A 25,100-nucleotide genomic window follows, 5' to 3' on the forward strand; every position below is an offset into this window, starting at 1 on the left:
CCTGCCCAGGCTAGGACATGCAATGCCGCAGCCAGCTTATGGGCAGAGCCAGGTCTTCTCCCTCCCTCACACCTTCAGGGCTGGCTCACCCACAACCCCAGCAACCAGAAGCCAGCTCTATTTTGCTGCTCAGTCGAGGTGCAGGGCCCACTCTCAAAGCCAAAAAAAGGAGAGATGGGAAAGGAAAGCAAGGGAGAGAGAGGGGAGGAGGGAGACAGACAGAGCCCAGCAACTGAGTCAAAATATTCATCTGAGTCAATATGAATTTTTATTAACACACATTTGTCAAAGTCTGTACAAACCAAAACATTCTATGTTTTAAAATGTCCATTATTACAAACATACAAATAAACGGAAGGTGTTACCAAAAGTTACTCAATTTCATGGTAAAATGTTGTCATGATTTTTTAACAAATCAACACTTCAAGACTGAGGTTTCCTCTTTTATCTTTCAGGATCTCATGGTAGTTTAGAAAATATGCAGGTTTGCTGGATATTAAATGCTAAGACCTTAAAAAAGGTTTAGTATAAAACTAACTGAGCGCTTGTATGCTGTCACACTCCATGCCCGCAACTTCTCAGTCTCACTTTTTGTTTAAGGGATCATGGCTGTCATTCTTTCTCAACTATCTTTTCCCCACAGCCAAGAACAAATGGATCTGAAAAAAAAGTATGATAGTTTATCTTTACCTAAAAGTTTCTCAAAAAGTTACAAAATGACTTAGCACGGCAGTTTTCCCTGCTCAGAAGGGAAAATTGTATTCCCTACCACAGTGATGCATTAACACCACAGTCCTTCGTGTCCTGCCAGAAAGAGCCACTCAAGGCCATGTTCAGCTGTTGCTCCAGTATCTTCGGGAACGCAATCCAAACTACAGAGCAGGTGAGCAAGTGCACTGGACTGTTCCAATGGTGGATGTGGTACAGATGTCACCTGCCTCATGGTCAGCTCTAACTACAGCACCACCTGCACTCGTTCCAGGGTTTGTCCCTTGTCCCAGCACACACTACCCATCTCTAGCTTCTTTCACAAGGATGGAAGAGTGCAGTTCCTCACAGGAACCTGTTCCTGTCCACGTGCTTTTTGGGTGAGTGGGGAGAAGGGCACACTCAGCAGGCCCAGCTGCTCCCGCTGAGATCAGGGAACACACGGGATGAGGTGAGAAGAGGGAGGAAGGTACAGTGAGATTTCTTCCATCACACAGCCCGCACCAAAGCAACCCATACCAACCCTCGAAAACGCACAGGTAGTCCAAATCTTCTCCTACTTGAATCCGCTCCTGTTAAAAACAAAAATGTATCCTGATAACAACCTGGTATGACAGCTGACATAAGCAAGAAACAGGTATGTTTTTAAAAAAGAAGTGGCAGTGTGGGAATTTAAAATTATGTAAAAGGGGGGGGGGTTAGCTAGAATAGGGAAGTGTCCAGTACAACCTGGACAACCATTCTTTCTGCCCTTACTTAAAGACAGACTGGTCAAATCTCTGCAAGGTTCCTCAATTGCTCTTCCACAGAATCCTCCAAAAGGCACTTAGCTCCACACTTCTGCTTCCAACATTTACCTTAGCATCAAGACTCTAAGGTAACAAGAAAGAAAAGATTGGGTTCTTTTACTAAATGCTAGCAACAGGATGGGATTTTTTTTTTTTTTTTTTTGCTTCTTTTTTTTGAAGAGGCATCATTCTTACAAGAACTAGCTAGGCTACCATCATCCCTTTATCAAGAAAAGGCTTCCTTTTTAAAAAATAAATAAAACTCTGTCTATACATAGTACAAATGTCAATATACCTGGAAAAAACCCAAGAGTATACCCTGAAGCAAAAGGTTTATTGGCAAGAGACAGCCTCCCTCACTGCACGAAGTCTCAAGGTGGCAGTTTTCAAAGTTCAGAGGGTGGCAGTGATGCAGTTGATGACAGACTGCTTGCTCACGGGGAAAGCAGGTGTGAGGGTAGACAGGAACTCAGCAACACTGGGTAGTGACCACTGGGGGGGGGGGGGGGAATGGAGCATGGGGGAGCAGAGGAGATAGAGCAGGAGGCAGCGGAGCAGGTCTGAAACCCCAAACGCTCAGCATGCAGCCATAATGTGGCATAAACCAGGTGTTTCCACTCAGTCCACTACATTTGCACAAAGAAGGGTAACAGTAAGAAAATAGAGATTTTGTAAGAAAGCACAATTCCCAGAGAACAGCCAGGTCACCAAGCCTGACCCCGAGCGTGGGCCGTGGTTGCTGGGAGCCTTCTTGTGGTCTTCATGGAGACGTTATGGTCCCTGACTTCTCAGACTTCTTGCTCTTGGACAAAGCAGCTGCCTGCTTCAGAAGCTCTCGATTTTTGGCCTAAAAATAATAAAAATAAAAAATCAGTGCAACGACAGTAAGTTTTTCAATGCAGAATAAGTTTAATGGGTAGTGGTAATGGTAGCCAGTGGTGGTGGCGGTGGCAGTGGTGGCAGCAAGTGCACCTTTAATCCCAACACTCGGGCAGAGGCAGGCAGATCTCTGTGAGTTCGAGGCCAGCCTGGTCTACAAAGGGAGTTCCAGGACAATCAACGCTACACAGAGAAACCCTGCCTCGAAAAACAACACAACACAACACAAAAATAAATAACAATGCAGCCGGGAAGTGGTGGCACACGCCTTTAATTCCCAGCACTTGGGAAGCAGAGGCAGGTGGATCGCTGTGAGTTCAAGGCCAGCCTGGACTACAAAGTGAGTCCAGGACAGCCAAGGCTACACAGGGAAACCCCGTCTCGGAAAAAAAAAAACCAAACAAACAAACAAACAACAATGCTAAGAGCTAAGAGCAAGATGAAAATGGAGGAACACCAAGAGGCAGGAAGTAGTCTTAAGAAGGGATCAGCAGGAATTTCTGGGACTTGAAGGAAGGGTCCAGTAGAGGGACATTGGTGTTCTCTTGGGGACTACTGTTACAAAACCACACCACAATGCCTTAACAAGCAGGGTAAGCAGATCTATAATTCCGACAGCTGCACTCATATCTGGTGTATAAAGGAAATCAAAGAACACATTTGGTTTGTTTGGTTTTGTTTGTTTGGTTTGGTTTTTCGAGACAGGGTTTCTCTGTGTAGCCCTGACTATCTTAGAACTCTCCCTGTAGACCAGGCTGGCCTCAAATTCGCAGAGATCCCCTTGCCTCTGCTTCCTGAGACACCATCTCCCAGCAAATAACATTTTTGTTAATTCCAGTTTTTGAGAAAATAAAACAACAAAAGACATCTAAAGGGAGTTTGTGAACTCAGTACTTGGAGAAAAAGAAATCTAAGGGACGGCTATTGAACACAGTTGAGAGCACATCGGTCACCACACACGCACCTGCAGTTGTTCTGTGACCTCCTTGTGGGTTTTCTCCATTTGGTTCATTTTGGCCCGTGTCTGAGACTCCTGGTACTGAAAATCAGCCTTCAGTTCTGTAATCTGAAGGAAAGTACCACAGTGACTGAAGGAACTCCTTGATAATGGTAAAGGTCCTGGTCTCAAATCTAAACAGTCTTGCAATTCACTGGAAGCCAGGGTTGTCCTGCACATCCACGCGTCAGCAGAGCCACACAGCACCCTTTCCTTAAGGCTGAAGAGTCATAAACTCCTGAGTCACCACCTCTCTCCCTTCCCTCTTTCTTCCTTATTTTAGGTTTCATCACCCAGGCTATCTTCAAAATCTAGCGTCAAGAATCCTCCTGCCTCAGCCTCCTAAGTTCTTCTGGTCTGTTTGTAAGCTGTACGGTGGAGATGCGTTATAGATGTTATAGCTGCACAGCACCTCCCCGACTCCGAGCAACACTTCAGCTGCTCAGGATGGTGCTGCAAAAGTGTCATCTCCTCAGCAATCTGGGCCACGGCAGGAGGACTCCCTTGAGTTCAAGGCCAAGGTAGGCTGTCTCAAAAACAAACAGAACACACATACCAAAAACTTTTACATACTGAAACTACCAATTCCTTTTAAGATGTGACAGAGTCACCAGGCGATGGTGGTGCATGCCTTTAATCCCAGCACTCGGGAGGCAGGCAGATCACTGTTGAGTTCAAGGCCAGCCTGGTCTACAAAGTGAGTGCTGCAGGACAGCCAAGGCTACACAGAGAGACCCTGTCTTGAAAAACAAAAACAAACAAACAAACAAACAAACAAAAACAAAAACAAAAAGAAGATTTGACAGAGTCACCAACCCTCACTTACAAGTTGGCTGTGTTTGAGGACTTTTGAGAATAATCACTGCTGCTAGGTTCAGAAAGCTGTTCACTATTTCACTCTGCATGTATTACTCTATCCCTATTTTTACCCCATGCTCCGTGTGTATCATGTGTTTGGGCACACAGCACGTACCTGGAGGTCAGAGCATAGCTACATGGAGTTGATTCTCTCCTTTCACCTTTACATCAGTTCCAGAGATCCAATTTAGGCTGCCAGGCTTCGAAGGCAGCATTTTACCAACTGAGCCACCTCAATGCACCTATTATTTTGTTTATTAAAAACATTTGTAAGTTACAGTTCCTTACAACTTAGATGTGTGTCGGTGTGTGTGCAACAGACGTCAGAACTCTCTCTACCATGTAGATCCTGGAGATCAAACTCAGGCCATTTGGTTCGATGGCAAACATGTATACCTGTTGAGCCATCTTGCTGGCACTATTATTTTAAAAACTTAACTCGAGGTGTGGTTGTGCACACCTTTAACCCCAGCACTCCGGAGGCAGAGGCAGGCAGATCTCTGTAGTTTGAGGCCAGCCTGGTCTACAAAGTGAGTCCAGGTCAGCCAAAGCTAAAAATTAACTCATATTCTGGTCTATCTTTATAATACCCTGAGATTTAAGAGGTTAAGGCCAAGAAGGGGTTGGAGAGATGGCTCAGTGGTTAAGAGCACTGGCTGTTCTTCAGTTCAATTCCCCACAACCACATGGTGGCTCACAACCATCTGTAGTGAGATCTGATGCCCTATGCTGGCGTGTAGATGTACATGCAGATAAAGCACTCATATACATAAAATAAATAATCTTTAAACAGCCAACAGGACCCACAATGTTAACACTGAGCTAAAGTCCATCTCGTGTCTACTGACTGTTAGTTCAGGGAAGGGCAGCTAGAGCAGACTGGGATTGGTAAACTGAGCTGAGGTATGGAAGGGAAGAGAACGGCATTCAAATAAAGGAAACAGTATGGACGGACATAACAAAGATGCCATCAAGAGCTGTTATCTCACTGGCTGATGACTTCAGAGTAGCCGTAGATGGAGCTACAGATAGGCAGGCTTAATACAGCAAAAACAGTCTCCTAACCGGGTAATGTGATCTTGGTCTTGAAAGCTACGGACACAAGCAATATTTGCCTTGCTCTTTTCAAGTCTCTGGTTCAGCAAGGAAGAAGGAAGCGCTCATCTGGTCCCTACTGTACAGAAGTCCACCTGGGCCATTCTCATCTGGTCCAAGAAATGTGTCTGTTGGTCACATGGCAGAGAAGAAAAAAGACTGGTATTAAGAACTGGGGATGAGCCGGGTATGGTGGTACACGCCTGTAATCTCAGCACTTGGGAGGCAGAGGCAGGTGGATCGCTGTGAGTTCGAGGCCAGCCTGGTCTACAAAGCGAGTCCAGGATGGCTAAGATAACATAGAGAAACTCTGTCTTGAAAAACAAAAAACAAACAAACAAAAAAAGCCAAGAACTGGGGATGCGAAGTGGTTATGTGCTTGCCTAACAGACACAAAGCCTTGGTTTGAGTCTCTAGGATGCCCTGAAAACTGCACAAGAAACGTCTACAAAATTTAAACCAGGCATGGGGGTACATGCCTATAATCCGGAACTAGAGAAACAGAAGACCAGAAGTCCAAAGTCATCCTGAACTGCATATAAATTCCAGGCCAGCCTGATCGCTATGCAGGCCTAGCAGGGACCTGTAATCCTATTACTGCAGAGGCAAAAGCAGGACTGCCACGGTTCAAGTGCAGCCTGGTCTACCCTTCCAAGAAGTGAGGCCTGTACTGCAAGACTGTCTCAAAAAACAGAACAAGGCCGGCCGTGGTGGCGCACGCCTTTAACACCAGCGCTCGGGGGGCAGAGGCAGGCAGATCGCTGTGAGTTCGAGGCCACCCTGGTCTACAAAGCGAGTCCAGGACAGCCAAGGCTACACAGAGAAACCCTGTCTTGAAAAACCAAAATAAAAGCAAAACAAAACAGGACAAGGGTCAAAGGTGGTTCAGTGGGTACAGATGCTTGCCACCAAAGCCAATGACCTAAGTTTGGTCCCCAGGAGCCACATAGTAGGAGATGACTCCTGCAACTTGTTCTCTGACCTCCACATGCATGCACACCTACCTAGCCAGTCTCTATATCCATACACAGAATAAAAACATAATAAACTTAAAAACCAAAACAGAGGCTAGAGAGATGGCTCCGTGGTTGAGAGCATTTGTTGCTTTTGAAGAGGATCTAGGTTAGATTCTCAGCCCTCACATGGTGGCTCACAACCACCTGTAACTGCCGCTCTAGATGATCTGACCCCCTCTCTGGCCTCTGAGGGCACTGCTTGCCCACGGTGCAGACATACATAGGTAAAACACCCATACACATAAAATAAATAAATTAGAAAATAAATAAGTACACTGTGCTCAGCTGGGCTCACACTCCTGCCATCATGCCTTCATCTCCTGCCTTCCCTGCCACAGATAATCCCCTCCAACTATTAGTAAAAATAAGCCCTTCCTCCCTTTAAAACAAAATACAACAGATGTAGCCAGCACTCGGGAGCAGGAAGCAGCAGGATCTCTGAGTTCAAGGCCAGTCTGGTCTATAAACGTTTTAGGATAGTCAGGACTAAAACAAACAAAACTAAAGAGTCATCAAGAAGGGTACTCCAGCCGCGAGTGGTGAAGCCGTACCTTCTTCTCTTTCTCTAAGATCATCTGGTCCTTTTGATGTAGCATCTTCTTCAGAGTGGCCACCTCCTCCTTCAGCTGGGCAATGATGACAAAGTGGTCAGTGCCTGGGGAATCCAGAGCCAGGTCTGGGGAAAAGCTGGATAGAGAACAGAGAGGGAAATTTCTTAATTTGAATGGAGAAACTTTCCTCTACTTAAGGTCCGGTCCTTAACTCCAGGTCACATGACAGTAAACTCAGGGGCTTCAGTAACGCTCTGAATTCCTGTCATCAAGCATATTGCTCCATCCACATCACACTCACCGGTGTCTGCAGGACCTGTACTGCACAGGAAAGGTGGTCATCAGAAAATGATGCCAACCCAAACCACAACCCCACAACCTCTCATATGGAACCAAAGTAGACACCACATCCCAAAGCCAAGGGAAGTGCTGCAGGCTCCTTACAGCTCTCCGGGGCATTACTGCCGACACAGCCTGTTTGTGATTAGAGAACTTTCCTAGAACCCTGGAGAAACTGTCAAGTTTGAGCACATGCTCAGCCCTAAAGTCTTGTCATGAGGTTCAGCTCCTATGAAAATATACCCCCACCACCACTGGAAACAGCCAGTTTCCCCTAAAAAGACAGGATGCACAGGAAGGAGGCTAGCTTCTGTTCTGCAATGACAGCCAGTAATTTCAATATTAAGCATGCGGAGGCAGGAGGACGACTATGAGTCTGGGGACAGTCTGAGCTGGCCTTGTCTCAAACAACAACAACAACAAAAAGAATGCTGTGGTGGCAAACTCCAGCCATATCACATGCTTTCCACAACTCTCCACTTTGTTAAAGTACAGGTGACTCTCGTGTCCTTTTAGCAGACCCTCCTAACTTCTCCCATTTCAGAGAATCTGAAAGGCCCTGAAATTATAGGCAGAAGCTTTTCTGAGTGCACAATAGCAAGTTTAGTGGGTGAGGACGCAAAATTTTCAATGGTGTCAGAGGTGCCTCTTAGACACAGTCACTGTCAAAAGGCCATTTATCTTTCTCCAGAGAATAACCAAAGAATCTTTAAAGCAATATACAAATCAGGATACTGATCCTAACCCTTTGTCAATGAGCAACAAGTCACAGGCCCTCTGCATTTGCTCTTTCCTGAATTTGTTTTGTTTTTTTTGAGACAGGGGTTCTCTGGGTAGCCTTGCTATCCTGGACTCACTTTGTAGACCAGGCTGGCTAGAACTCACAGCAACCCACCTGCCCCTGCCTCCCTAAGTACTGTGATTACAGGAGTGCCCCACCATGCCTGGCTCTTTCCTGATCTTTCATAGCAGCTAATGTGCTGTACTTCTCTACACAAGAAGAAACTGCAAGCAGCAAGCCTTTCTACTGCACATGCTTCCTCACAGTCAGCAAGTCAAATGGTCCTCTGGCTGGGACTGGGAGACACCCACCACTGGGAGCAGTGCTGCCCCACCCCATGCACATGAAGCATTGGAGGAAGCCTGTGCACACGGGCACGATGAGCAAGAGCCAGTGCAGAGCGATCACACCAGCACTCCGGGTAAGTACCATCGGTCTCCTCCAGGTTCACAGCTACAGGTTTCGTTGCATCTGTTTCAATACCCACCAGAACATGTCTTCCCTCACCCCATCACTATCTATTTAAACTCTTAACTACTGCAAACAAGGGCACAGAATACTGCCTGACACAATATAACTTTTCATTGTCCCCCAAAGCGCCAAATGCTCTGCTCTCCCTGCTTATGAGATCACTTCGTTGCTGCTGCTATTGGTATGAACTCTCCTCACGCACTAGAGGAGAGCTCTCTACCACCGAGCTTCCGCACCAGTCTCAGGAATTACTCAATTGCCTACAACTGCAGCCCAGTGTGCCCTGTATCAGGGTCTGGCCCCCCTCTCTCTCTGGATCCTAGCTTAGTCAGCAGTAGAAATGAAAAGCAACAACTAGACAGCAAGGCAGAAAGCTGGCCTCTCCAAATACCTCCACACACAAGGACCTTACTGCTTCTCCAGGACATTTCCTGCCCATCTGAAAGCTTTTAAAACAAGAACAAGTTCTGTACTAAGAGGATGAGGCAAGGAGACTGGAAATTCAAGGCCACCTGTGCTATACACATCCACTCTTAAGACAACGACTTTCCTTGGATGAATCAAAACAGGGCTGTAGTGACACAGCACACTGGTCCTGAGCCCATCATCAAAGTCCACAAGACAGCCCAATACTACAGGCACAGCTCAAGGGCAGAGGAAAAGAAAAAGAAAATTAAAATTGGAAACGGGGGCTGGAGAGATGGCTTAGCAGTCATGAGCACTGTCTGTTCTTCCAGAGGTCCTGAGTTTAATTCCCAGCAACCACATGGTGGCTCATGACCATCTGTAATGGGATTTGATGCCTTCTTCTGTTATACATGCAAATAAAACACTCATATAAATAAACATAAAAATAAATAAATAAAATTGGAAATGACAAACCGTAGGTGCCTAGCTGCCACTCACTGCTGAGTTGGCTTCTGGACTGCCCACGGAACACTTAGCAGTGCGATTAAAGAGTTAGTGGGGCATTTTCTTAAGGAAGGAATACTGTCTAATTCATATATTTCTGAAACCATAAAGTCTTTGCCACAATTTTAACTAGTGAATTAGAAAATATTGAGCAGGGGCTGTGAATTCTGCAGACTAATGAAAAATAAATAAAATCCCATGTAAGTATCAAAGCATCAAAGAAAGCTAAGATAACATGTTCTGTCCACCATGTGGAAAGCTAAAAAACAATGAGTAAGAGGGGAGGCTGGGCCCTGATCCCTTGGGGGGCAGAGATGGAGGCAGGCAGATGCCTGAGTTCCAAGCCTGGGTCTCCACAGGAAGTTCCAATACTGCTTCTTAGCCTCTTGGCTAAAATCTATTGTAATGCTTATCAATGTAATAGAAAGTTCCAGTGAAACCCTGTCTCAAATGAGAGAGAAAGAGAGAGAGAGAGACTCAAACATGCCTCCATATTATACAGGAGACTATGGCAGTGTAAGACCAACATAAAACTGACATGAAGCAACATAAGGATGACACAGGAATAGCATTTACAGAGTACAACCATAAATTAAAAAAAAAAAATGTCAGTTGGGCATGATGATACACGCCTTTAATCCCAGCACTGGGGAGGCAGAAGCAGGCGGATCTCTGTGGGTTTAAGGCCAGCCTAGTCTACAAAGCGAGTCCAAGACAGCCAAGATAACATAGAGAAACCTGTCTCGAAAAACAAAAACAAAAACAAAAAAATTGTCGGGTGTGGTGGGATAAACCTTTAATCCCAGCACTCAGGGAGACAGAAGCAAGTGGATCTCTGTAAATTTGAGGCCAGCCTGATCTACAAAGCTACTATAGGACAGCCAGAACTACACAAGAGAAACCCTGTCTCGAAAAATAAAAAAATAAAATAAATTAAGCCAAGTGCATTGGTGCACACCTTTAATCATTGGTGTACGCCTGTAATCCCCACACACAGAGAGGCAGAAGCAAGTAGATCGCTGTGAGTTCGAGGCTAGCCTCATCTACAAAGTGAACCCAATACAGCCAGAGCTGCACAGAGACCCTGTCTTAGGGGGAAAAAATTAGTCAGGGCTGGAGGGATGGCTCAGCAGTTAAGAGCATTGGTTGCCCTACAAGAGGACCAAAGGCCAATTCTCAGCATCCACATGGCAGCTCACAACTGTCTGTAACTCCAGTTCCAGGGCATCTAACACTCTCACACAGACATAGGTGCAGGCAAAACACCAATGCACATAAAAATAAATAATTAAAAAATTAGTGAGTAGGGCACAGTGGTACACACCTGTAATCCCAGCACTAGGGGAGGCAGAGGCAGGCAGATCGCTGTGAGTTCGAGGCCAGCCTGGGCTACAAAAGTGAGTCCAGGACAGCCAAAGCTATGCAGAGAAACCTTGTCTTGAAAAAAAGAAACAAAATCCCCCAAAAAATTAGTGTTGGAATTGAAACTAAGGGCTTTAGAAGTGCTAAGGAAGCACCTCCAGTTACTCAGCAGCTGCTCCACCCCTGAAGTATAGGAGTATTTATTCTTGGGGCTCGGGATGCACCTCAGTGGACAGAGTGCTTGTCTAGCACACCAGGCCCTGGGTGGATCACTAGTACTTCATAAACCCAGCAGAGGGGCCCATGCTTGTAGTTCCAGAACTCAGGAGGTAGAGAGGGGACAATCAGAAGTTCAAGGTCATCCCCCACTACACAGAGAAAGAGACCAGCCTGGGATACTCACACACACACACACACCACGGTATATGCAAAGCTTGCTTTGGCAACACACTAAAATTCAAGCAATACACAGATTAGCGTGGCCCCTGCCCAAGGATAACAGGCAAATTCCTGAGTTTTCCATATCTCTAAATAAAGTATTGTTTGAATATTAAAAAAAGAATATCAAAAAATTGTAAAAATGCCTCTTTAGGTTTTTTTTAGTTTAGGTTTTTTTTTTTTTTTTTTTTTTAAAGAGTGTCTCGGCCAGGCAGTGGTGGTACATGTCTTTAATACCAGCACTCAGGAGGCAGAGGCAGGTGGATCGCGGTGAGTTCGAGGCCAGCCTAGTCTACAATGTGAGTCTAGGGCAGCCAAGGCTACACAGAGAGACCCTGTCTCAAAAAACAAAAGCAAAAACAAAACAAAACAAAAGTGTCTCAGGGACTGGAGAGATGGCTCAGCAGTTAAGAGCACTGGCTGCTCTTCCAAAAGACCTGGGTTCAAGCACCCACATGGCAGCTCACAACTGTCTGTAACGCCAAGATATAACACCCTCCCACAGACATACATGCAAGCAAAACACAAATGCACATAAAATAAAAAATAAATAATTTAAAAAATAAAAAGAAAGAAAGAGTGTCTCCTGTCTCGAGGCTGAGTTGAGCTCCCTCTGTAGCTGAGGATGGCCGTGAACTCCTGATTCTCCTGTCTCCACCTCCTGAGTGCTGGAATTACAGGTGTGTAGCACAGCTTGGCTTTAGGATGCTTTTTTCCAAAGTAAAAGAACCAGAAAACCCCACAAAAAACAGAAGGGACAACAAAATGTACTTTCTGTTGTGTTATGAATTTAAGTTTAAAAGAAACCCAAGTAAGTAGACTAGATTATTAAACACATTCAAAAGGAATGTGTTTATAAATGAACATTGCTGTAGCAGCAGAAAAAATTATCTACAATTTCCAACTATATAATAAACAGGGTGCATACCCTGTATTCAGTGGGCTGGGGCAAGAAGACTCCCTCAAGTTTGGGGTCAGCTTGGACTACATACTAAGTTCCAGGAGAAGCAACATTGTACAGTGAGGCTCCATCTCTAGCCCCCTCTTCACAACACATAAAATAAGAATGAGTCACTTTTTACAACTAGGATGAGGCTAGAGGTCCAGCCTAATGGTAGAGCACTTTCCTATCACACACAGCAGAACAGTATGGGGAAAACGGCCTGTCAGTCTTCTCTGGAGGACTTAATAAAAGACCATGTAGCTAAGGCAAGGACTAGCTCGTATCCCATCAAGAAATCCAATCTTACTTGTGGCTGGATGGCATTCAGCCATCTGCACAGCCCGCCTGAGGTTTTAGCTTGGTGCACCCAAGGCAACAGACAGTAAGACTAAGGGCAGGACCTAAGAACAAACAAGCTGGGAAAGGCAAAGCTGCTCAAGAGTGGGCTGGCTGAGCAATCCTGGACCACTGACATAGCCTGGGTTGTAAGTAAGCAGACGGAGCGATGTGTCTGAAGGCACAGGTCTGGCCTTTAGTGGCCTGCTTTCTAGGGTTTCAAAAAGTTTGCTCCTTGAAGCAGTTTTTACAGGGTCATCAAGGATGATGGACACATCTGTTTTCTTCAGAACAGCAAGGCAAGCTGCTCATAAGAGCAGGGGAAGGACCAGAAAGCTGCCATGATGGTTCCTCCCACGTACAAACTGAAAAAGGCTCACAAGCTGAAGAGCAATTAAACTAGTGTCAATAGATGCTACCTGGCTAGGATCTGAGATTAGGGAAACAAACAACAGGAGAAGCAGCCTCCACAGACTTTACACTCTGAGAGAGAGCAACAGGCAGCCCTGGGAAGCCCTCTCAGCTGGTTGCTCCCACAGCCACACCAGCTGGAAGGGAGAGCTGTGAATGCCAGTTTTCAGAATGGAGAAGATTCCAAGGCCATGGGGAAGTGTCAGGTGGTCTCACTTCAGGATGCCTGGGCCTGGAGGAACAGGAAAATGGATGGCTCCAAGGCTCTGCTGGGAAGCAGCCCCCTGCACCAACACAGACGGGCTCGGGGTATTAGGACAAAGCAGCTCATGAGAGGAAGCACCGCTGAGGAGGAGAGAGGAGAGCAAGGATGAAAACACGCATGTAGGCAGACTAAACTGAAACAACACTGAACTGAACCTCATCCTCGCCTGTCCCAGCATCTGCAGAGAAAGGCTCTGAAGAAGCACGGACATCCTCACAGCCACGCAGCCTTCCTTCACCCCACCTCTGCTGTCCTCGTCCCAGAGGAGGCTACAGGCACAGACCACACAGAACGGTCAGCACCTCACTAGCCTTCCTTAGTGGACTGAAGAACTTAACTGCAGTTCATCCAGTTACTAGTTCTAAATATATTTTTTTGAACAGCGTCTCACTATGTTGCCTGGCTAGGCTTCAAGTCAGAGAGCCAGCCGCCTCCGCTTCCCTAGTGCTGGGTTAAAGGCGTGAGCCATCACACCCAACCCTCTTGGTTTTGTTTGAGTCAGGCTCTCAATGTGTAATCCAGGGTGCCCTGAAACTATCTATTGACTTCAGCCTGGCCTTGAACTCAAGGCCTGCCACCTGCTTCAGCCTCCCAAATTCTGAGATTACAAGCATGAGCCAACATGCCCACTAAGTTCTTATGTTCAATTGATAAATGCCTATCAGTACTGCTTATCTATCAATTATAAAGCGACTGGCACAGCACTAAAAGCTGGTCCACTTGGGACCCTGGCTACCTGCAGGGTATACCCTCAAGTAGAGTCAAGAACTACATATGCAGCCCCAGTGTGTGTGCACTCATACTCCAACTGGCTCACCTGTCTCCGTTAGCTGTGATTGACTCAAACTTGGACTTTTTCTTTGGGATTTCATTTTGAATTGAAGATGTAGAAAGTGTTTTCTGGCTTTTGATGGTAAAAAGAGAGAGACACACACATTAGAAATCAAAGATTAATAAAACACTCCAAGGAAATTCTATCAAATGGACCAATAATTTGTTCTGTGCAACAGCTTTTTTTTTTTTTTCTTGTTTTGGTTTTTCAAGACAGGGTTTCTCTGTGTTAGCCTTGGCTGGCCTGGACTCAAATAATAGGCCAGGCTGGCCTTGAACTCACAGCAATCCGCCTGCCTGCTTCCTGAGTGCTAGAATTAAAGGTGAGCGCTACCACGCCTGGCTGCAACAGCTTACTATTTTTGATCAGTAAAATCTACCAGGGTAGTTTTATAGGTTTGGATACTTGGATGCACAGGTAGCCAGTTTCCAGAGGCTCAAAAACTACAGGACCGTAGCCACCCTGTGGGTGCTGGGAAATGAAGCCAGGGCCTCTGGAAGTGCTCTTAACTGCTGGGCCACCTCCCCAGCCACTACACTTACTTGACCCCTTCCTTCAGTTTGTGACCCCAGTGGCTGCTTGTCCCTCTTAGAAGTTTTGATCCCTCAGTCTCTGCTCTTAAGTTATCCATTGCTCAGCATGGCTTTAACAGGGGACAGAAAGCCGCTTTCTGGGATCACCTCCATAAGTCGTGAGACACAGGACCACAGTGCACACACTAGATGGTACTTGCCATCCTGCTGAATTAAATGTGCATGGGGCTGCAGGACTCCTCCTGTAAAATCATTTCCATGCTTAGTGGTTTTTTTTCTTTTCTTTTCCCTTTTTTTGTTTTTTGTTTTCTGAGACAGGGTTTCTCTGTGTGTAGCCCTGGCTGTCCTAGAACTCACTCTGTAGACTACGCTGATCTCAAATTCAGAGATCCGCCTGCCTCTGCTTCCCGAGTGCTGGGATTAAAGTCATGTACTACCACTGCCAGACTCTTTTTTGTTGTTGTTGTTTTTTGTTTTTTTTCGAGACAGGGTTTCCTCTGTGTAGCCTTGGCCATCCTGGACTCACTTTGTAGACCAGGCTGGCCTCGAACTCATGAAGATCCACCTGCCTCTGCCTCCTGAGTGCTAGGATTAAAGGCGTGCGCCACTATGCCTTGCTTAAGTGATTTTTTTTAACGCACTGCTACTGACTCATGGCTGAATTATCTCAGTTCCAGGCTCAACTATAATCAATTCTGCTAGAACTTCAAAGAAAGCATTTCAAAAACTGAAGTTCTTTCTCATTTCTTGGTTTTTCTTTAAGCTACAATCTATCTGTTCATCCACATGAGAAACCTGAGAACTATCCTCTATTTTATTATTTATTTATTTTGGTTCTTTTCAAAACAGTGTTTCTCTGCAGCCCTGGCCTGTTATGGAACTCCCTTTGTAGAAGAGGCTGTCTCAAAATCACAGAGATCCACCTGCCTCTGCCTCCCAAGTGCTGGGATTAAAGGTGTGCGCCACCATGCCCGGCTGACAAAGTACTTCCTTACTGTCTCAAGATATCACGTCAGGATGGTTTTTTGTATGTGCTGTAGTGGGGGTAAGGGAGGAAGAAGTTGGGGTATGTCCAGGTAAGACAGGGTTTCATATAGCTCAGGCTGGCTTAGAACCTCCTATGTAGCTGTGGTTGGCCTTGAACTCCTGATCCTTCTGCTAGGGTTACAGGCATGCACCACACCCTCCAGGCTGAGATGAGGTTTCTGTAATATTTCTAAGCTCACCTATAATTACACGAAAGGAGCAGCCCCAGTAAGAAGAGGTATGAATGCAAGGTATAAAGACATCAGGCACACCCTCCACTGAGCTGCATTCCCAGTCCGTGGCCACCTTTTCTTTTCAGTGCCTTCTCTACAATCAAGGTGATTACTGTGAGCAAAGGCTGGCTCCCTCCCTCATATGGACCCTCAGTGGCTGCCCACTGGCCTCTAGTGAGGCGTGCAGGGTCTGTTCCTCCTCCTCCAGTTTCCAGTAACACAATGGTCTGACATCCTCTATGGCTCTGTGTGGTCTCACGTCCTCCAGTCCTCTGCAAGCACTAGTCCCTCTACAAGGATGCCCCTGCCTCATCCTCTTCTGACAAGTCCAATCCATCTGGGGCAGTCCCAGCAGGCTCTTCTCTAAGCCAGTCTTCCTGACTTCCTAGGCAGTTAATTAAAACCGCCTTTCCTGCCTGAATCTTGACAAGTTTTTAAAGTGGTGCCCGTCGCATTAGACTGCAATGATCTGATTACAAGTCTGTCTTCTCTACCAGAAGGCATACTGTTGAGAGCAGCATGGTTTTTATTCATCTGTGTTCCCAGCAGAGTCCCTGGCCCATGAGAGTACTTAATAATGCCTAGAGAACAAACAAACCCATAATGACAGTAATAACAAAAACAGCTAAAACCGCCCAATACTGTCATTAGGAAACACACTGCTATTCACGTACCATGTAATTTGCCTTCACAACAACCCCATGAGGTAACACTGTTCTCTTCTTCACTGTCCATGAGAAAACTTGCTACAGAAGGATTAAACCCAAAGCCTCAATTCTCAATGTTATGTATATACTCTAAAACGGAGCTTCAGCCATCAAAAGGACATCTTTGGATTGGCTCCCACCCTGAACATGTAGAGTATCTTTCAACTATTTGTCCAAATATATATTTAAAATGCTGTCCCTAGCCAGAAAACAAAATGTCCAATTCCTAAGAGACTATGCATGATAAAGTTCAGAACTGCACTTAGAAGTTCCACAGACCTCAAAGACATGATAGAGAAACCTCCTTGGCCCTGGAGACACAGGAACTATAAAATATGGCAAGCAAGAGACTCCTTACAGGCTGGTAACAACAGGAAAGCCTGTCTGACATGGCACCCTCAACTGGCTACAGAAACGCAGCAACTGCCCTCCGCGGTCCTCTGGGGTTACCTGTTGTAATGGCTGCCACTACTCAGGCGGCTGAACTGCTCCTTCTCCTGATGGCTGGCTCGAGAAGAGCTGCTCAGGTGCTTCCTTTGCTCTTTGGTCTTCTGAAGGACGCGCTTGTAGGACAGTGTGCACAGCCAGCACAGCAGTTTCCCATCTACCTGGATGATGAGACAAGATGTGGAGGAGGCGGTGAGGCCGAGTGCTGAGACCACGAGCTCGGGCAGCTAGAACCGAGCAGTGTGAACCTGGGGCAAGTCACAGTGGACTCAGTGACAGTGTACTTAAGCCACTTAATGCGGTGCCACACACATAAAAATCAACTCATCCTCGTGCTTTGATTCCAGCACTCAGGAGGCAGAGGCAGGCGGATCTGAGTCTGAGGACAACCTGATCTACAGAATGAGTTCTACGCGGAGAAACTTTTTTTTTCTTTTCAGATAGGTCTCACCAAGTATCCCTGGCTCTCCAAAAACTCACTATGTAGTCCACGGAGATCCTCCTGCCGCTTCCTCCTCCTCTGTGCTGGGATTAAAGACATATGCCACCATACCTGGCCTAACACCTTTAAAATAATGTTTTAGATGTATCTTATTTTATGTATGTGGGTGCTCTCTATATCACATGCATGGCTGGTGCCTTTGGAGTTACAGGTGGCTGAGAGCTTTCACAAGGGTGCCAGGAACTGAATCCAGGTCCTCCCTAAGAGCAGCCTGAATTCTTAACCCCTGAGCCATCTCTCCAAGCCCCAACACCTTTTCTTATTAAACTCTAACTCAGCTGGGCGTGGTGGCACACAAATTTAATCCCAGCACTTAGGAGGCAGAGGCAGGCGGATCTCTTTGAGTTCGATGCCAGTGTGGTCTACAAAGAGAGTCCAGAGACAGCCAACGTGACACAGAGAAACCCTGTTTCAAAACCCCTTTAACTCTGCTTAAAAAGTAAAGGGAAACCCTATCTTAAAATAAATAAATAAATAAATAAATACAAACAAAACTCAAGACAGGTGTGGTGGTTCAGGCCGGGCTGCGTTACAAAAGTGAGTTCCAAGTCAGGTTAAGATATGTCTCAAAGCTGAGTGGTGGTGGCGCATGCTTTTAATCCCAGCACTCAGAAGACAGATGCAGGCAGATCTCCATGTGTTCCAGGCTAGCCTGTTCTACAAAGCGAGTCTAGGACAGCCAATGCTACACAGAGAAACCCTGTCTCAGAAAAACAAACAAACAAACAAACAAAAAAAGAAATCTACCTAGACTACAGATAACTAAGGAATGCTGAGAGCAGGAGAAATAATGTCCACCAAGGATGACCAGCTAACTGGTTATCCAATACCACGTGGTCAGTTCTGAAATCATATACATAAAAATAACACAAAATGGACTGAGCAGGTTGTTGTATTTATAAGTATACTTGTAACAGTAACAAAGAAGAGGCCTGAAACTTGAGGGGGAGGAAGGCAGGAGGGGATATGGGAGAGGCTGAAGGGGGGAAAAGGAAAAGGGGAAGGATGCAAGCATCTTTTAGTTTAAATGTTTTGTTTTTTCTGAGACAGGGTTTCTCTGTGTAGCTCTGGCTGTGTTGGAACTCATTCTATAAACAAGGCTGGTCTCAAACTCAGCGATTCACCTACCTCTTGCCTCCTGAGTGCTGGGATTAAAGGTGTACTCCACCACTGCCTAGCCTAATTTAAAAAAAAAAAATTTTTTTTTTTTTGAAACAGGGTTTTTTTGTGTAGCCTTGTCTATCCTGAACTCGCTTTGTAGACCAGGCTGGCCTCGAACTCACAGTCATATGCCGGTCTCTGCCTCCAGAGTGCTGGGATTAAAGGCATGCGATCCCCTGCCCAGGGTTTCTCTGTGTAGCCCTGGCTGTCCTGGACTCGTTTTGTACACCAGGCAGGCCTCTGCCTCCCAAGTGCTGGGATTAAATGCATCTATTTAAAATACTTTTAAATAAAAAATAAAAATTGAATTAAAAAATTTTATCTCAGTATAGTGATACATGCTTATAATCCCAGCACTCAGAAGGTACAGCCAAGAGGACTAATTCAGGCCAATGTTATTTATTGAGTCCAAGGCTAGCTGGGTTACAAGAAACTTTATCTCAAGAACAAACAAAAGCCAAGTGTGGTGGCTCCAGCCTTAACACCAGCACTCAAGAGGCAGAAGTAGGCAGACAGCTCTGAGTTCAAGGCCAGCCAGAACAGAGAGTTCCAGGCCATCCAGAGCTGCACAGTGAGAGCCGTGTCAGCAAAGAAAAAAAAAAGCACTTGGGGAGGCAGAGGCAAGAGGATCAGGAATTCAAAGTCTTCCTAACTATACAAGCAGTTCAAAGCCAGCGTAGGCTATATGAGGCCCTGTCTCACCTCCTCTCCTGAGTGTCGTGTGTCATCGTCCCACCCGTCCCCAAAAGTCTCTTTAAAAAGGTGTCATCCAAATTAAGACCAAAGAAACCGATCAGAACTTTCTGGAAAAGGCTGCATAAAAGCAAAGAACATCTGGTACAAAAAGGGAAAGAAGCTGGGATCCCTAGGGATTGAGAGGTGGTCAGGCCAGGCGGTGGTGGCACATGCCTTTAATCCCAGCACTCGGGAGTCAGAGGCAGGCATATATTCGAGGCCAGCCTGGTCTACAAAGCAAGTCCAGGATAGTTAAGGCCACACAGAGAAACCCTGGCTCGAAAAACCAAGGAAAAAAAAAAGAGAGAGGAGGTGGTCAGCATGGTCACAGATGAGCCAAGAAGACAGGAGGAAACTGCGTGTTGGGTAACACCTGGCAGGCAGGAATGGAAGCCATCAGAGGGTTTCAAGCAGAGAGAGAAGAATAGTATGATCCAAGTCTAAACAGTCTGACAAATAAAGAAAAAAGAAACAAACAAACAAACAAGGCCTAATTCTTCAAAGTCAGTAACAGAAGCAGGAAAGGATCTCAGAATTAAACCCAACTGATATGGGCCCAATTTAACCCTCCCACCCCCACCACCAAAAAAAGAAAGAGGAGGAGGAAGAGGAAGAAGAATAAAGATGCAGCAATTTACCTTCTTTCGATCATCTTTCCTGTCAAATGCACACTGCTGCTTGCACTGCTCACAGGAATACGGGGGGCCATACTTCTTCTCTGAATTCGTGCAGCGCTGGCATTTATTCCCAATAAATGCCGCAATTATGTTGCAATACTGACAAGGTTTAGGCTTAAAGGGGGAAAAAAGATCAAGTAAGTATATCATAAACTACTTGCCCACATTTTTTAAATTTTTATTTTTTTGTTTTGTCTTTTTTGAGACAGGGTCTCTCTGTGTAGCCTTGGCTGTCCTAGACTCGCTTTGTAGACCAGGCTGGCCTGGAACTCACAGTGATCCGCCTGCCTCTGCCTCCCGAGCGTTGGGACTAAAGGCGTGCGCCACCACGCCTGGCTTACTTCACTTTTAACAGTAATAACTCCTACATTGTAGTCCAGGATGCATGCTAAACATGTGCTCCCAACATCATGCGTTTGCTCCTACAGTGCTCAACTGAAGCTGAATTCTTAGCACTAGTAACATCCCTTATAGGTGGGCGTGGCAGCACACACCTGTAATCCCAGCTCTTGGGAGGCAGAGGCAGGCAGATCTCTGAGAGTGGAGGCCAGCCTGGTCTACAAAGTGAGTCCAGGATAGCCAGAGCTACACAGAGAAACCCTGTCTCCAAAAAACCAAAAACCAACCAACCAAACAAACAAACAAAACAAAACCCAAATAACCGAAACCCACTAGTGTTCATGATGAGACTTCAACAAAAACTCCACAGGACACAGTTGAGTCTGAGGCCAACTTGGCCACATGAGATACTGTCTCAGAACAAAACAGGCCAAACAGGTAGTGAATGTCTTTAACCCCAGCACTCAGGAGGCAGACACGGATGGATCTCTGTGAGTTTGAGGCTAGCCTGGTCTATAAAGCGAGTCCATAACAGCCAGGGCCACAGACTGAGACCCTGACTCAAAATAAAACAAACCACAAAAAAACCAACCAGAGATAGCTCAGTAAGCAAAGGTGCTTCCCAATCCTAGGACTCAGGAAGGAAGGAGAGAACTAAGTCCAAAGACCTGACCTCTGACCTTCATATGCATGCTGTGACAGTAAACAAGTACTTCAAAAGGCAGGGAGAGAGAAGAGAAGGGGATGGAATTCAAAGGAAGGAAATACATACATTATAAATATATATATATATATATATGGTTTTGAAATGTTTTATTTGTATGTGTGGGTACTTGCATGTCTATGTGTGCATTACACGAGTACACTGTCTGCAGATGGCAGAAGGGGGCATCAGATCCCCTGGAAATGGAGTTACAGATGGTTGGCAGCAACTCCCCGTGGTCCTGCGAGCAACAAGCACTCTGAAGCCACGAGCCTTTGCTCTAGCCCCGGAAGGCTAAGTTCTAAGACCTACAACTCACTCCTTTGGTTTTTAGTGCAAAGGAATCCTCCTTACCGTTCCGTACAACTGCACATTCTGAGCACACTTCTTGCATATTGTATTGGTTTTGCTGTTAAAGAAAAAACAAAACACAGGAGTGTTAGAACATCTGAAAATGTTTCTATAAGGTCCACGGAAGTTGTCCTTGCTAAGGTGCTAGGGGTCAGCTGACGTAGAGTCTGGACAGTTAGTAACTAGTAGTAACAGCCTGGTGTAAATGGAGACTCAACTGCTTCAGTCAGGACACCCCCAGCCTCCACCCCAGGGCTGGCGCTTCACTCCTATAGCCCAATCTGGCCTCAAACTCACTGTGCAGTTGAGAACAGTTGTGGCCTACGATTTTTGCCTCCTGAACTAGGACTACAGATGTGAGCCAACCATGCCCAGTTAAATTATGACTTTTTTTTTAAATAATTTATTTTTATTTTATGTGCATCAGTGTCTTGCCTTCATGTATATCTTCGTGAAGGTGTCAGATCTTGGAGTTACAGACAGTTGTGAGCTGCCATATGGTGCTGGGAATTGAACCCGGGTCCTTTGGAAGAGCAGTCAGTGCTCTTAACCGCTGAGCCATCTCTCCAGCCCCAACTATGATATCTTTAAGTATCCCTAAATAAAACTATCATGGATAGAAAATGCCCTCAGAATATGGTATTAAACTGAAACAAAATCGAGGAAAGTTAATTCTCTTGGCTTCAGTTGAATATCTGGGAAATTGAAGGTGAGGAATAAGGTGTGTGTGTCTGAGACATGAGACTAACCACACTATCTTACTCTACACTCTGTTCCACAGGGAAATCAGACACAGATGCTGTGGATACTTAGTATCTGTGATTCCTCTAAGTTAGCCACTGACCAAAACAAACACTTCCTTTGCCTTGTAAAGATCTAAAGTCAGGATATGACTAAAATGCTTGAACTAAGCAAGCTGTTTACGGAAAATTCATCTTCATATAAAGCCTAAGTAGTCGGGTGTGGTGGCGCCCACCTTTAATCCCAGCACTCAGGAGGCAGAGGCTAGTGGATCACTGTGAGTTCAAGGCCAGCCTGGTCTACAAAGTGAGTCCAGGACAGCCAAGACTAACACAGAGAGACCCTGTCTCAAAAAACCAAAATAAATAAATAAAGCCTAAGTAACCAGTTTAGTGGGACAAGCCATTAATGCCAGTACTCAGGGTCAGAGGCAGATCTGTTTCAGGACAGCCAGAGCTACAGAGGAACCCTGTTTCAAAAAAACCAACCAAAAAAAAAAAAAAAGGACAGAGTCTCTCTACATATACAGATAGTCCTGGCTGTCCTGGACCTGGCTATGTTGACAAGGCTGGCCTTGAACTTAGAGATCTTCCGGCCTATCCCTCCTGAGTACCAGGATTAAAGACCTGAGCCACAATGCCCGGCATATTCCTCTCTCACCCCTCCCTCAGACAGGATTTCTCTGTGTAGCCTTGGTCTGGACTTGCTTTGTAGACCAGGCTGGCCTCAAACTCACAGATTCACCTACCTCTGCCTCTTGAGTGCTGGGATTAAAGGCATGTGCCACCATGCCCGGCCCTGGCATATTCTTTTTAATGTTACTATTATTTTAATGTGTTCTCTAGGTATGTCCATGTCTAGGCAGCTGCCCACAGAGGCCAGAGGAGTTGGAGCCCCTGGAACTGGATTTACTGGTTGTCAGAAATCTGATAGGAGAAGTCTCGAGTTGTCTGGTCCTCTGGAGGAGCAGTGCGTGCTCTTAGCCATCTCTCTAGCCAACAGGATTGTGGGTATTAAAGATGTGACCCACCACGCCCAGCGTCATTTACACTCCTCAAGTCAACTGTGGTGGCTCACACTTTTAATCCCAGACCTAGGGAAGTTGAAGATAAGGACTGTCTCAAACCGAGACTGGGCTATAGTCTTCAAAACAAACAAAGAAACCTGTATATAAAGCAGCAAGGAAAACGAAAACCTCTTTCATGGCCAACCAGAACTCTACCTCTCCTGCTGGTACTCAGTCCTGCAGTAGGTGCACTTCACAACAGGGTGAGCAATCCGGCATTCCTGAAAGGAAAGGACAGTGTTTGAAAAGGCACTGGGAAGTGGAAGCAGCCTTCGGAGGAAGGAGCAGACCAGGGTACTGAGGACTTCCGGCACAGCCACTGTGCGTGAGTGAGTCACGTACCTCTCTGGATCTTATTTTCCTCCACTGTAATACCTGCATCACTTCCCTGCTGTTGGTGTGGGAGTAGGAATTTGTATGAACTACTCACAAATTGTAAAACAAATATATGCACGAATAAACTCTAAGAGGTTAGACAATCTAGAGTCCTTAAAGCCCAGGTCTGCCATTGTGGGATCACAAGGATTATTTGTGAAATGAAGCCAACACATTAAAGCCCTTTTATTTATTTACAGAACTTCCTGAAACAACAGTAATAATCACACAGTCTTAGACTCGGCATAGCAGCACCGGACTTTAATCCATGCACTTGGGAGGCAGAGGCAGTCAGCTTTCTCCCTCAGAGTTCCAGGACAGCCAGAGCTACAAGTGAGAAGACCCTGTCTCAAAAAAAAAATAGTTTTTATGTCTATAGGGGCACTCAAACACTGTTTCAGACTCAGTGGTTGAAGGAAAAGATGTGGGCGTATTCATATGTGTGCTACACACACTGGACACACATTCTGAAACAGCTGATAATTTGACAAAGGCAATTTCACATGAGCTTGGTGACTTAATTGTTGCTACCTACATTCGCTGCAATAGACAAAGTGGGACAAAGGAACAAATAAAAACGCTGGCATTTCAGGGGTTAAAAAATGGTTAGGGCAAAGCAGAAGGCTACCAACTAGGTGCTAAAGACATTTGTTTTATGTGCTCCAAGGCCTACATTTGGATACTTTTTTCATTTTCCTTAATAAAGCCTTGCCACCTCCGACTCTGAGAGATTAGCTGAAAAGCGCCCATAAAGTGTCCGAGTCCGAAATACTCCTCACAGGCGGCACCTGACTCCGAGGCTCAATCTCAGCCGGGACAGGGGGGTCCCTGGGCCTTCATTCTGCACCCAGGGTGACCAGGGTAGGAGAGAAGATGGTCAAGGGAATCTTCCGGGAGGGCCAGTCGGGGACAAACAGGAGACTCGCCGTCCCCTCCCGCGACCTCACCAGGTCCGAGTAGAAACCCCCGCCGTTGCTAAGCACCGGGACACGCCGGCTGCCAGGGCCTGGACTCGGCCAGGGGCTCCCCCACGTGCCCTGCAGTCCCCTAGGTAGCCGTGCGCCGCTCCTCCGAGGAGCGGCGGCCGGCCACACCCTGCCCGCGGGGACCCCGGCAGGAGTCCTCAAAGGACCGAGAGTTCCAAGCCGCGCCCGGAGCGTCCCCAGCTCCCGGCCGCCGCCCCAGCCCGCGCACCTTGCACAGCTGCTGCCCCTGAGACAGCGCCTCGAAAGGGAAGCGCTGGTGGCACTTGGTGCAGGCGTAGAGCGCCGCCATGTCCGGCCCGGGCCGTGCTCACCGCCGCCCCGCCCGCCGGCCCGCCGCTTTATCTGACAGTCTCAGGCACAACCTGGCGGCGGCGGGCGGCCGCGGGCTGGGGAGGGCGGGCGAGGGCGGGCCGCGGGCGCGGGGGCGGGCTCTCTGGTGCCCAGAGGCCGTTCGCTGGTTCGCGCGGACGTCGATCAAGCGGGAGGGGGCGGAACGTGGAGGTCCCGACCGCTCTGATTCGGTCTGGGTTGGACTA

At 46.5% G+C, this 25,100-nt stretch overlaps 1 protein-coding gene and 1 long non-coding RNA gene across 5 annotated transcripts in view; both read right to left on the reverse strand.

The window, feature by feature from the left end:
- The window catches only part of LOC311600619, a 212,562-nt gene that overhangs the window by 109,175 nt on the left and 78,287 nt on the right, over positions 1-25,100 (reverse strand). The gene's annotated exons all lie outside the window — the stretch shown is intronic.
- Positions 250-25,081, reverse strand: FAM76A (family with sequence similarity 76 member A). 4 transcript variants are annotated; one of them, XR_014779960.1, is made up of 10 exons: positions 24,773-25,079; positions 23,360-23,424; positions 21,400-21,454; positions 19,965-20,117; positions 16,932-17,089; positions 13,968-14,054; positions 6,893-7,028; positions 3,340-3,441; positions 1,465-2,343; positions 250-1,280 (listed from the first exon to the last, which is right to left on the reverse strand). XR_014779960.1 is itself a non-coding variant. In XM_084785616.1 (10 exons), exons 1-9 carry the CDS (start codon positions 24,851-24,853, stop codon positions 2,257-2,259), a joined length of 924 nt encoding a protein of 307 aa, XP_084641742.1. In that variant the 5' UTR covers positions 24,854-25,081; the 3' UTR covers positions 250-1,280; positions 2,215-2,256. The 4 variants fall into 4 exon arrangements, 3 of the variants coding, with proteins under 3 accessions (XP_084641742.1, XP_084641741.1, XP_084641743.1); XM_084785616.1 differs by having other exon boundaries at positions 2,215-2,343; positions 24,773-25,081; XM_084785615.1 differs by having other exon boundaries at positions 250-2,343.

The sequence above is a fragment of the Acomys minous genome (assembly GCF_964271855.1).
Source record: "Acomys minous genome assembly, chromosome: 6".
In the NCBI taxonomy this organism is placed as follows: Eukaryota; Metazoa; Chordata; class Mammalia; order Rodentia; family Muridae; genus Acomys; species Acomys minous.

Bases quoted from the DNA above. Each gene is read 5' to 3' on its own strand.
- FAM76A (XM_084785616.1), bottom strand. From the start codon at position 24,853: ATGGCGGCGCTCTACGCCTGCACCAAGTGCCACCAGCGCTTCCCTTTC. The intron at 23,425-24,772 runs GTGCGCGGGCTG...CTTTCCTTTCAG, and splicing joins AGGGGCAGCAGCTGTGCAAG to GAATGCCGGATTGCTCACCC. The intron at 21,455-23,359 runs GTAGAGTTCTGG...TTTCTTTAACAG, and splicing joins ACTGAGTACCAGCAGGAGAG to CAAAACCAATACAATATGCA.